At 38.5% G+C, this 14,166-nt stretch overlaps 1 protein-coding gene across 1 annotated transcript in view; it reads right to left on the reverse strand.

The window, feature by feature from the left end:
- SPAG17 (sperm associated antigen 17) overlaps positions 1-14,166 on the reverse strand; it is a 324,904-nt gene that overhangs the window by 21,396 nt on the left and 289,342 nt on the right. The window contains 5 exon segments of the mRNA XM_006861302.1: positions 954-1,085; positions 4,095-4,197; positions 7,591-7,690; positions 10,664-10,711; positions 10,959-11,058. Of these exon segments, the coding sequence (XP_006861364.1) occupies positions 954-1,085; positions 4,095-4,197; positions 7,591-7,690; positions 10,664-10,711; positions 10,959-11,058 (483 nt within the window).

Raw genomic sequence — 14,166 nt, forward strand, 5'->3', positions numbered from 1 at the left:
TAGTTTTCTTTTGTATAAGTCCTTTGTTTCTCTGGTTACATTTATTCCTAGATATTTCATCCTTTGGGCAGCTATTGTAAATGGTATTGCTTTCCTAATGTTCTTTTCACTGCTGTCTTTTTTAGTAAAGAGGAATCCAACTGATTTTTTGTATATTGATCTTATACCCTGCCACTTCGCTGAATTTTCCAATGAGGTCTAGTAGCTTTTTCACTGAGTCTTTGGGATTTTCTACATATAGGATCATATCATCTGCAAATAGAGGGAGTTTTACTTCCTCTTTGTCAATGTGGATGCCTTTAATTTCCCTATCTTGCCGTATTGCTCTTGCAAAGACTTCCAGCATAATATTGAATAGGAGTGGTGACAGAGGGCATCCTTTTCTGGTTCCTGTTCACAGAAGGAAAGCTTTCAGTTAATTTGAGCATTGTGATTATACGGTCATCTTCCATTTTCACATAGTGCCAATATTTGCATAATGACTTGGTGTTTGGAACCTTACCATGTCAATAAGTAAATAGTGGGTATAGAGCAAAGCAGAATAACAAATCTAAAAGAAGCATTTCGTTTTTTCCACCTTCAATGTAGGACTTGTAGTTATTTATCAAAAAAGCCTTTGACATACTTTGATGTGCTCAGAAGCATTGGAGACGTGGTGTGGTGCTGTTGGATAAGCACGGGACAGCTTACCATAAGGTTGACAGTTCAAAAATCACCAGTCATTACTCAGAAACCCAGTACAAGGTTGCTATGAATCAGTAGCAGCTCGACATTAACAACAACAACATTAAGAAATCTTACAAATCTCCACAGCTCTAGGCTCCATGACCCATTTGAACTTTTTTTGTATCTGTCAGCCATACCTACATCTCCCAGTACCATCACCCATACTGCTAAAAGACATAATATTCAGTTTTTGAGAAACAAAGAGAGAAAGCAAGTGACTACCATACCTTTGGTAGATGTTGTTAAATTTTCAGGTTGGCTCTTGCTAATGGACTCATGAGTAGCCACAGGGCTCACTGGTTTCAAAGGACTAAGCTTATTTGAGGATTCTTGTTTTGAAGCCTCCTGTGACCTGGAATCTGGAAAACCCAAAACAAATACTATAAACTGATATTTTGGACAATGACACATTGACTACCAATGATTGTAGTTTTCCTTACAATGAATAAGGTACTTTTCCCCTGCCCTCCATAGAAAGACTAAACATGAGGAAGCCAGTTGCAGGTAGGGATTCTTCATCATATGATGCAATGCTTGTCATTAATGAACAGGATAGTATCTTCAAAGCTCATACTCCCTAGGAGCTCCTTAAGTTCTTTCTGAGTGTCCTGGCTACAGAGTAGATTTCACCTTTTTGGGTTATAGAAGCATCCATCGGTCAAGAAATTTGGGCTGTACTTTTACTTGGCAAAGGTAACTGAGATGGGATTAAATGAACATTTCCTATCTTAAAACCATTCTTTTTAATTAAAGTGCATGTTGTTTTAGATATCTGTGCAATAGAAAACATATGGTAAAGAAATGTCACTAAAACTGGGGTAGAAAATGCATTTCAACTAGTATGCCAGCTCTGGTTTGAGGGTAGTAGCTGCCTACAGTACTTGTTGTTGTAATGTGCCGTGGAGTCAGTTTCGACTCATAGAGACCCTGTACAGGGTTTCCGAGGCTATCAGTCTTTACAGGAGCAGAAAACCTCATCTTTCTCCAGCAGAACAGCTGGTAGTTTCAAACTGCTGACTGTGAGATTAGCAGTCCAATTCATAACCACTACACTACCAGAGCTGCTTGCAGTACTTAGGTGATGAGAAAATCTCTGTGGCCTTGCTCCAGTTCAAGGGGAAAGTAGGCTGTGAGTGATGAAGGTCTGCCATGGGACAGGCAGTCTGAGTGGCAGCACCAGAACATCAATTCGTGATCTCTGTTCCCACATCACATTTACAAGTCATTGCTTCAACCTTAATCTTTGCTTTCTAAACTTTATCTAATTTCCTAGGGTTACATATTTTCTTTGACCGTGCTCAAGATAGGTCGCTGGCTCAGTCCAGTGGAAAGTTTCCCCATCTGGGTATGTTTTTCTACTCATTCCTTAAAGAAAAACATTAAATTTCATTTCATCTTTAAATTCTCCAGACTACACTTCCTGAGAATGAAGACATTCTCCTGCATATCCGTAGTATCATCATCACACTCAAGGAAATAAACAATAATTCTACAGTATCCTTTAATAGATACTCACCTAATCAGACTTCTGAAATTTCTCCAAAATATCTTTTATAGTTGTTGTTGTTGTTTTTTAAGATTTTTATTGTGGATTGAACGAAAGTTTACAGAGCAGATCATCAGTTAGTTTTACATTCAACAAATCATACACCTTGTTTCATTATAATTATTATAATCCTCTCCATGTACTATCAGTTAACAGTATTTCTCTATTCACTTTAGCTTTTTTTAAAAACAAACAAAAAACCACTCAGGCATATATAATAATTTACATCTCCAAAGGGCACATTCTACAAGTCTGCCTCCTGGCCTCCATCTCTTAGTCCCTCTCTTCTTAGTCCATGAATCTAGAGTCCTCAGCTGCTCCCCCTCTACATGACCCCTTCTCTGCCTCCATCTCTGGTGTTGCTGCTTCTCTGGATAAGGTCCCGCATTCTGCTTGTGCTCTTCTCCCTTGATGGTCCTGGGGTCTTCTGTTTCTGGACTGTAACATTAAGCACTCCCCTGTTTTTGTTACAAAACTACCTTTACAGTTGTGACAGTCACACTTAGTCATGATAACAATTATTCACTACTGAATCATACTATAGTTGCTTCGTTTTTTCTTCTTCTTTTCAGTGTAGGATCTAATCACGAGTCCTGATATGATGCTGTAGGTTAATGTGCTGGACTTCAAAGTTGGTTTGAACTGCAAGGTCGGCAGTTCAAGCTCATCAGCCACTCCTTGGAAACCCTATACAGGGTTACTATAGGTCAGAACCGACTCGCCAGCACTTAACAACAACAATAGGATCTAATCAAGGTTTACAGATCACATTTCATTTTTGATTAGTGGTTGTGTGCCAATAAGTTGGTTCTGACTTATAGTGATGCTGTATAGGGTTCCCGAGGCTGCACATTTTTACTGGAGCAGAAAGTCTCACCTTTCCTCCTTTGGAGTGACTGGTAGATTCTAACTGCTAACTTTCCAGTTAGCAGCCCTACTCATAATCCTCTATGCTACCAGGGATCCTTATGGTTTATTAATTTCTCAGTCTAGGAAAATCACACTGTTTTGTTTTAATGACACTGAATTTTTTTTAAGAATCCAGGCTAATACCTGTGGCTGAACCAATTATTTCTTTATAGGACAGAGTAGAACTGCCCCATAGGGTTTCTAAGGCTATAATCTTTACAGGATCAGATTGACTGGTGGGTTTGAACTGATGGCCTTTTGGCTAACAGCCAACTACTTAACCATTGTGCTACCAGGGCTGCATATAGAATGTTTACTTTGTGAATTTGTCTGATTATTTCTTTTTGATTAAATTCAAGTTAAAGGTTTTTGACAAGAATTCTACGTAGGTATTTTATTCTTTCCATTGCATTGTGATTGGCAGTTCAATGCCACTAGCACCTCCTTGGAAACCCTATACAGGATCAATAAGAATGGAAATGGATTCCAGGGCATTTAATTGGAATAACAATTGCATTCCATCAGAAACCACATAATGCTGTATCATTGAGCACTTGGTTAAGGTGGAGACTCATTTCTCTCCATTGTAAATGTAAATTTCCTTTTTATAATTAGTAATATGTGGGATGATACTTTGAAACCATATGAATGTCCCAATTCCCTCAGCCCTTTATTACTACTTTGGTTTTTAATTTACTCGGGTCTTCTGAATTTTTTAGGCAAATTTTAAGTGTACAGGAAAAAAAAAGTGCTAAATTTTATGTACAGACTAGTCTCCTCACATAATTCAATCAATCTTCATAGTAGGTCATTTCATCAGCTATTACTGAGACAAAACATAGTAGGGACTGCTCTGCTGTGCGAGGACACATAAGCAGACGTCACAGGAAGAACAGCTCCCGTACTGTCTTACCTGAAGGACCATTAAGTGCATTCTGATCACATGCTTTGTTTGCATCCTCATCTTTCTTTGTCAAAGGAGGCAGTTTTTTGGAGAGGCTGTCCAGATAATTAAACTAAAAAAAAAAATTAAAATAATGGGAGATATTTTAGACTTACACATGGTTGACAAGCAACTGCCACCAGGCAAATTAAGTTCATGAATAATGTTGTTGTTGTTGTTGTTGTTGCTAAGTGCTGTTGAGTTGGTTCTGACTCATAGTGACCTTGTATGGGGTTTCTGAGGAGCGACTAGCAAGTTTGAACCCCTCAACATAAAGTTTACAAACTATAAGTTTCTTCCATAAGTTTATAATTTACTATAATTTCTTTTCAGGCAGTCTCTGATTAATAATACCATCTGGGATTTTGATAGAAACACAAGGAGTTGTGAACACAGGAAAACATTCACTTGGCTCAGGGTTTCAGTGAACACCCAGCCAGTGAGAGGAAAGTTGGGCTGTCTGTGGTCCCCATTCTAGGCTTAGAGAGAAAGATGCAGCCAAACTGCCTCTATGGGCTTTTAAAGAATTCACAATATCATAGTGCCAGCTCAGAAGCTGAGAGGAGAGGGGATCTTAATGGAATAGAAACTTTAAGAAGGGATTATCAGAGGAGACTCAGAGGTAGAAAGGAGTTGATAAAAAACAAACAAACAACAACAAAATAAAACACCAAGGCTTAAACTTGATATTGTTGTTAAGTACCATCAAGTCAGTTCTGACTCATGGAGAACCTGTATAGGGTTTCCAAGCAGTAGCTGGTGGGTTTGAACCACTAACCTTGCAGTTATCAATCCTGTACTTATTCTACAGCACCTACATCAGGATGGGAAACAGTAATTAGTGGTGCTAAAACAAGGTGGTAGGAAAGACTGGTAATGCAATATTGATGGAGAACTTCTAATTAAGACCTGAAAATGTTCTTTCCTTTCAAATGCCTGCCAGGACTCAGATAAGTAAAGCATTATTTAAGAACAAAGTAGGAGGCCTCTCACTTCCTAATCTCAAAATATACTACATAGGCACAGTGGTCAAAACAGCTTGGTACTGGTATAATGAAAGATACATAGATCAATGGAACAGAATTGAGAACCCAGAAATAAATCCATCCACATTCAATCTGCTGATCTTTGGCAAAGGACCAAAACACATTAAATGGGGAGCAGATAGTCTTTTCAACAAATAGTGCTGGCAAAACTGGAAATCCATTTTCAGAAGAATTAAACAAGACCCAAATCTCACACCATTACAAAAATAAACTCAACATGGAGTAAAGACATAAATGTAAAACCTAGAACTATAAAGCTCATCAGTGAAAAAATAGAGACAAGCTTAGGGGCTCTAATACATGGTATACGCTTACACCGTGGAACATAATTAAAAACACAAATAGATGATTTTGTAGTTGCTGTTAAGTGCTGTCATTGAGTCAATTCTGACTCATAATGATACTGTATAGAGATTCTGAGGAGCAGCTGGTGGGTTTGAACCACAGCCCATGAGGTTAGCAGTTTATCCTACAATGCTATATGTACCAAAATACTTCGCTGAAAGAGTGTAAAAGAGCCCACAGATTGGAGATTTTTTTTTTTTTTCAAAGACATATCAAACAAGGGGCAAGGGACTAATCTCTAAAATGTATTGAAAACTATAATACCTCTACAAGAAAAAGATAAACAACCTAATTAAAAAATGGACAGAGGACATGAATAGACACTTCTCCAAAGATGATATTCAGGAGGCCAAAAGACATGAAGAGATGTTTGCTATCATTAGCCATTACAGAGATGCAAATCAAAACAACAATGATAATATAATATCATCCAGCATACAGACCAAAATTCAAAACAACAAAAAATAAGAAATGATGGCGAGGATGTGGAAAGACTGGGACTCTCCTACATTGCTGGCTGGATTATAAAATAGTTCAATCACTGTGGAAAACAGTATGGTGCTTAATCAAAAAGTTGTAAATAGAAATAGTGTATGACCCAGCAAATCTACAAGAAATAAGAGCCAGGACACCCATGTTCATTGGAGCACTATTCACAGTAGCAAAAAGATAGAGACAGCCTAAATGTCAATCAGTGGAAGATTGTTTAAACAAAGTTTGATACATATACACAATAGAAACTATGCAGCAATGAATCTGTGAAATACCTCATTACAGGGCGCAAAATGGTGACAGTTTCTTAGATATTATCAAACATTTTAAGGCAATGGGTTTGCAGACTCAGGACCATAGTCTCAGAGGACAACATCATCAACTGTCATAACATAATCCACAAAGACAATGTTTTACTTCCTACTTTGGTGAGCAGTGACTGGGATCAAAAAGCTCATGTTGTTGTTAAGGCTGACGAGTCAGTTCTGACCCTATATAGGTTTCTTAGAAGTGGCTGGTGAGCTTGAACAGTTGACCTTGCGATTGAAATGGACCTTGCAGTCTAATGCACTAACCCACAGCACCACACCAGGACTCCTAAAAGCTCATGAGCAGCCATCTAAGGTGCAACTATTGGTCTTTCCATACATGGAAGAAAGAAGAGTGATGAAAACTGAAGATGTTTGGAATCAACTAGTCCTGTGGACCAATGAAGCAAGTGAACATCAATTATCATGACTCTGAGACCAGAAGAAGTAGATGGTGCTTAGTTACCTCCACCAACTGCTCTGAAAAGGATCACATTAGAAGGTCCTGGATAGAGTGGGAAAAATATGAAACAAAACTCAAAATTTAAAAACAAGATATGGCTTACTGGAGGAACCCAAGACTATGGCCCTTGATCACCCTTCAGGTCTGGAACAGAAAGCTGTCATGGACCAATTTTCAGCTAAGCAGTAGATAGGTATAGAGGGGACAACATTGTTGCCATAAAGTATGCTCACTATGGAATGGCCAATCATTCAAAATCAAAAGGGCAACATTTGCCTAAGGACAAAGTTGAGAAGGGATGGGAAGGAAGGTAGAGTGGAAATAGGAAGCACAGGGAGGAAGTGGGTAACTGTTGTTACATGGAGGGGATTGCAGCCATTGAGATGAAACAAAGTGTATGATTTGCTGAATGTAAAACTGATGATCTTGTCTATAAACCTTCACTGAATTCACCATAAAAAAAAAAAAAAAAATGCTTGCCAGGATATAGGTTTGAAGTGTATATTCCTGGGTGGTGTAAACAGTTCACATAGTTGACTGCTAGTCAAGATGTTGGAGGTTCCAGTCCACCCAGAAATACTTCTGTAGAAGGTAGGACAATATACGTCTGAAAAACCAGCCACTGAAAACTCTATGAAGCACAGTTCGACTTTCACACATATGGGGTAGCTATGAATTGGCAATTGGTTTCGGTAGTCAGTCATGCCGATGCATGGGAAGAACTAAATATCCAGAAAGTTTAATTACACAATAGCATGTGCATTGCATCAACTTTTATAAAGATTCAATTATAGTTGATTACATTAAATTACCTGAGACTGATATAACGTGCTCAATTCAGATTTGAAGTAGGGTGGTACCGTTTTGTTCCTAATTTCCGTTAGATAATTTTTTGTTTTTTCAATGTCAGCTCTGATTAATATTTCCATAATAATGCAAAAGAAAACAGAAATAATTTTCATGTTATTTGCCTGTACTTTAGCTCTGAGTCCCACTGGAAACAAATGGGATCACTAGCAAAAAACAAACAAACTGGTAAGAATCAATTTATCATACGTTTTCCTACTTCAAAATCAGATTTTCAGGTAAGATAGGAAATAATGATACCAAGCTCTATGGGCTTATCTTTCCTCATGCCTTTTATTTTTGTCTGAGGTTTAAATACTAGCTGAATCTACTGGTTTCCACGAGTTCAGTTGCAGCAGTTATAAAAAACAAAACAGAAACTCAACACAAAAACTAAAGATTACTTTATGACTAATGAGATCAGTGGTTACAGGGTATACTAAAAGCAATTGTGATAATCCTTTCCAATAGTAAACAACTGCCATCAAGTCAATTCCCACACATAGCGACCATTCATAGGGTTTCTGAAGCTATAAATCTTTAAGGAAGCTGGAAGATTCAGTTTTCTCCCTTGGGGCAGATGGTGGGTTTGACTTCTGACCTTGCAGTTAGCAGTCCAGTGCTTATCCTACAGCACTACCCCATATTTGTTGTTTTTGTGTGCCGTGGAGTCGGTTCCGACTCATAGCGACCCTGTTTCCGAGGCTATAAATCTTTACGGGAGCAGAAAGCCTCATCTTTCTCCCGCGGAACAGCTGATAGTTTCGAACTACTGACCGTGAGATTAGCAGCCCGATTTGTAACCACTAAGCTACCCGAGCTCCTTTTACTATCTCTTATTGGTGGGGTAGGAGTCCTGGTGTGGCGCTATGGGCTAACGCGTCAGACTGCAAAGTCATTTGATCTGCAAGGTTGGTGGTGTTTTGGCTGAGGTTTCTGTTACATGGAGGTGAACTTCATCCTAACTCAAATTATTTCAGTCTTTAGGTATTTATTTCTTGCCAGAAACCTTGCAAAGTGTTTATATTTAATCCTAAAATAATTTTATGCATCCTAATCCCCAAACCTATGTTGATTCTGACTCATAGTGACCCTATCTCAGGTTTATAGGCACAGACAGCCCCATCTTTCTTCCTCAGTGTGGTTGGTGAGTTGGAATCACTGACCTCATGGTTAGTAGCCCAAAATACACTATTATATCCATTTTACTGGTCAAAAATCAAGACTTAGAAGGTTAAATAACTTACCCCTAATCACAAAGGTCTTAAGAATTGGAGTCTGGAATAAAACCCAGGTTACCTGACTGCGCTCATGAACTTGATCACTCTGAAGGCTAGTTAGCCCCCAGTCACATACGCTGAGAGCCGAATGGAGCTAAGATATCAGGCAGTCCCATCACTCTCACTTTACAGAAAAGCAAATTGAATTCTTGAAGTAAATTTTATTGGAGTGAAATAACTAGCCTGCCTGGAATAAAGCCACTTTGGTAAACACATACTACCTTTTAAAAAAAATGAAATAAAAATAACCCACCAGAATGACACAGTAAGCAATCAAACTAGAACTGGCTCTCATGTTGTCTACTGACTAAGACCAGTGCTCTACTCTTTCTATTATTATACACATGGTCTCTTTGGAAATACTGACTGAATCAAAATGTCATCTTACTCCACATAACTTGATTTTACCATTTAAAATGTCCTATCTCTACTGCCTCACTCGATCCATTCATCAATTTACTGTAGTCTGACTAATTGCCCAACACCTCCTAAAACTGTTTAGCAAAACAAGACAGCAGCAGCAATAAGGATTCTAATCGATAAACCCCAAATTCTACATTTCTCTTTTCATTCCCCTTTGTGATTCTTCCACAGCATCTGACATTTGTTGATCACCTTCCATATTTCCTTAAAACTTTCTTCTTCCTTAACCTTCCTCCGTGATCATTTCCCATGCAGCCAACACTTCTCTTTCAAAGTGTCTTCAAGCTGAGGCTTATGGTGGAGTGGTGTGTCCTGTGAACATTTATTAGCAGCCCTTAAAGAGCTTTGTAACCTTGCCCAGGCAGATGGAGGCCCATCTGTGGGCACAGCTGAGGAGAGGCTGTTCTAACTGGAAGAACTATGCCCTGAGCATTTTCTGATCTTTATTGTAATCTGTTAACATGTGCTAAGAAAGCTCCTAACTGTGAGTATGTTGTCTGAGTCCTATGTGACCATTGAAATGAATGATCTAACCCAACTGACTAGAGTGTGCTGGGGGAAGGATGGTTGGTGTCAATTTTTGCAGTATATAATAAAAAGGAAGTCCTCATTCCACACTGTCCCTAACACCTCAATCTCCTTCCCCAGAGGCGACCCCTGTCATCAGTCTTTTGGAAGCTGTTTCAGAGACAGTCTATGAGACTATATCTATCTTCTTGTTGACCCTATATATAGGAGGTGGCCCATGAGAATTAAAGTCTTTTTGCACCATTTCCCCAACACATTCCACAAGGTAACCCTGACATTTTTATTAAGAAGCATAGCCATCCTGGGAGTCATTCTGGAAAGGAGCTATGAAAATGTATACAATAGTACAATATGGACTATTCCTATGTACTCACTACAAATATCTATCTTCCTTTTTTAATTTTTAATTTTATGGTGAGAGAGCTGGGGTTGAAATCTTCAGCAAAGATTGGAAGAAAACCAAAGTGGATAACGTTTAGAGCACACTCCTCGTGTGAATTTTAAGAATCCTTTCATGATTCTGACTATGTCCTGCATTATTTGTCTATTAGAATGACCAAAATGCAGAGTCACTTGAGAGCTTTCTTGCTTAGAAGCAAGAGAGAATCTAACTAACTCTCAAATGGACTTCCTCACGAGATAGTGTCATGGTTACACCACTGGTGAAGAACTGTTTGGCAGAAATGCTGAGAAGAGATTCAAATTACAGAGGAAAGCCTCAGTGGTAGGATCTTCCAGCTTATCCCACTCTTTGGCTCTACAATAATGGTCTTTCTACTCACTTACGTATACATAAAGGTATATTTACCTCTTTTGTTCTATCTTCTTTTTCCAGTTCTTTGATGTTTCTGTATGTCTATGTAAGAGAAAAGAGCAAATATAATGAAAAGGGACAATCTTCTCAGCGTACATGCAATGATAGAGCGTTAACAGTATGGGGGATGGAGGACTGTGAACGTTGATGTAGTCACCCATAGTGATGACTCTGTGTCTCTCTGTTCCCTAATTTTGGTATGTTTATACAGGGCCGCTATGGGTTGAAACCGACTTGACGGCACTTCACAACAACATACTAAATGGAACATATTATTGGATCAACTTACCTCCATTTCTTTTCAAAGAAATCTTTAGTAAATGGGTCTGGTAAACATTTTGGAGTTGTAGCCAAAGACTTCTTGTATAAATTGGACAGGTGGGCTGCAACTTTAAAAATAGATGCATTTAACTTTTATCCTCATTTCTTTAAAGCACAAAACAGTCGTTATTCAATTAGCTCATTTGAGGTGCTGTTTAAGAGCTTGTATTTTAGCTATCAAATACAGAATTTAAATAGAATTTCCACGGCCAGGCTACCATACAACAACAGTAAACCAGAGGACTTTTATGAAATTAGAGAACGTATGTCATATAGTCAAAAAGTAGAATTCAGTGCCACTTCATCATTAGAGGAAACAGTATTCTACCTAACCGAATTTCCTCATGTAGGAAGCATCAAAAAAAACATTTTTTTAAAATTAAATATTCTATTTTAATAGGAATTGCTTTTCCTATTCCCTGAATTTAGGCTATGAATGTAACACAATGGTTTTTTATCATCTCAGCTATGTTTATTTTGGTGTTGGTGAGTTGTTAAGAGAAAATTAAGGAAATAAAAGCTATCATGTTTGATGGTAATATGAGCTTGGAGAACACTGATTTATACAACTTTTCTGTACTCTTAGGTACATATGCGAGTCCTGATGTAGCATGGTCAGATGAGCATTCGACAGTTAACTGCAAAGCTGGCGGTTCAAACCCACCAATTGCTCCTTGGAACGACGGATTAAAACTTAACAACAACAAAATGTATATGTGACTCTTTAAGACAATATGCAGTGTTATCCAAACTTATTTAATCACAACATTTTTTTGGTGGAGACAGTTCATACACTGAAATTTCAAGGAATACTCTGGGGGAAATGTTGATTTAGAATCACTACTATTAAAATGTCAGAAGCTTGTTGATTTTTATCTTAAAAATGTTTTAGTTTGTTCTTCACTATTGGGCAACTTGTGTGTTTACCTCTTTGGTGTCTGTTCCCTTGCAGCAGAGATTACAAATTCAAATGCCCCCAGGGTATGGTTGTCAGGTAAAATAAGACAGCATCTAGTTAACTCTGAATTTCAACTAAATAAGAAATAATCATTTTAGTTAAGTATGTCTCAAATGTTTCATGGAGTATCTTTGTACTAGAAAAAAAAAATTTTTTTTCTGAAATTAAAATTTAACAGGGCCTGCTCTATTTTATTTGCTGAATCTAGCAATCCCATTAAAGGGGACACCCAAGTGAAATTTGACAACAGGCTGTAATAGAGACTTTGGAGGTAGTGATGGTCTCTTCTATCATATTTATTCTAATAAAAGGCAGCTGCTAATCAAATGTCACCACATGGTAATGCAACAGTTTAAGAAGAGAGAGAGAAATCCAGGTTAAGCAACAATAACAACAACTACAAGCACAACTGTGAAAGGCAACACTGAGGAAGACACACACAATACATCTGTGGGCTAAACAAAGCCAATAGCTCCCAGATGACAGATGGACTTTGCCTTTAAACCAAAACCCAAATCAAAAACAGCAAACATTACTGCCTGTCTGCTGTGGACTTTAAAACCACATGAACAAGTTTATTGGGTCTGTATATATCTCCAAATAACTATGATATGAATGGCAATTTCACCCAAGTGTGAACTTCCTAAGCTACATTTGGTGATGACTTTGTAGTTGTTTGAGTTCTGTGTGTGTGAGGTGGGTTGGTGTACTGGTTGGTTCATTGTTTCCTTCTGGTAGCTTAGTTATCTTCTAAATAACTGAGGTTAGCAGAAAAGCAAATGTCAGCTTTTTTTTCATTCAACAGATTAAAGTCATTGATCAACTAGAGGTAACCACAGTTCTCTAAGAACTCACAATTTAGACAGAATCAAGCATATAAATAAATCATTATAATACACTAGGATAGCACTAGTAGTGAGACGGACTTCTGGTGTGGAGTGTAAAATCAACACTGGACTGCTAACCACAAGGTCGGTAGTTTAAACCCACCAGCTGATCCTCAGAAATCCTATACATCAGGGGTGGTCTGACCCTGCCAAAGAAACCACAGTTCCAGTCATCACATTAGGGGTGAGTTTTTTAAATGTTTGACCAAATACAGCAGACTAGTTCTTTTTTAATTAAAAAAAAAAATTATTGTGAATTGAGTGACAGTTTACATGGGAGAACATTGGTTTTGCACTTATCGTTTCATTGCCATGATGACAATCTCCTCTGTGAATCATCATTCAACAGTATTTTTGCTTCTATTCCTTCTGGTTTTTTTTTTTTTTTTTTTGGTTTGTTTGTTTTTTTGGGGGGGTATGTACACAAAAACACTCAGAAATATGTAATCATTTAAATAACCAAAGGGTACATTCTGAAAGCCTGCCTCCTGGTCACCAGCACCTGGCTGCCAGCACACAGCCTTTCTCTTTCCTTAAGTCTAGAGTCCTTAGCTGCTCTATTTCTCCATGTCCTTATCTTGCTGCTTCTCTGGATTGGGTCCTACATCCTGCTCCTGCTCTTCTCCATTGATGGTCCTAGGGCCCTCTGTTCCTGGAGTAGATTAATTACTCCCCCTTCCTTTTTGTTACAAAATTTCTACCTTTACAGTTGTGACAGTCAGAATTGTTGTTGTTGTTATGTGCCTTGGAGTCAGTTCCGACTCATAGCGACCCTGTACAGGGTTTCCGAGGCTGTCAATCTTTATGGGAGCAGAAAGCCTCCTCTTTCTCCCGTGGAACAGCTGGTAGTTTCGAATTGATGACCCTGAGGTTAGCAGCCTGATTCGTAACCACTATGCTAATTAGATCAGGCTAATTCTTAAGTTGACAATTCTGTATGACCTGCAAATTATGTTATAAATATCCAAATGGCCCTTGGCAGAAAAACTATTCCCTACCTCTGCTATAGGAGCTCTGGTAGCATAGTGGTTACGAATCAGTCTGCGAACCACAAGGTCAGCAGTTCGAAACTACCAGCTGTTCCATGGGAGAAAGATAAGGCTCTCTGCTCCTGTAAAGATTTACAGCCTTGGAAATCCTGTACAGGGTCGCTATGAGCTGGAACTGACTCCATGGCACATAACCACCACCACCACCACCCCTCCTATGCACCGACTCGATGGCACCTAAAAACAAACAACCCCTGCTATACAGGATCAGTTTGAGTCAGAACTGACTCGATGGTACTTTAAGAACAACAGTGCAGAGATATGTGCATGGTGCCTTGCTAT

This window comes from Chrysochloris asiatica, unplaced genomic scaffold, assembly GCF_000296735.1.
Source record: "Chrysochloris asiatica unplaced genomic scaffold, ChrAsi1.0 scaffold00042, whole genome shotgun sequence".
NCBI classification, from domain to species: domain Eukaryota; kingdom Metazoa; phylum Chordata; class Mammalia; order Afrosoricida; family Chrysochloridae; genus Chrysochloris; species Chrysochloris asiatica.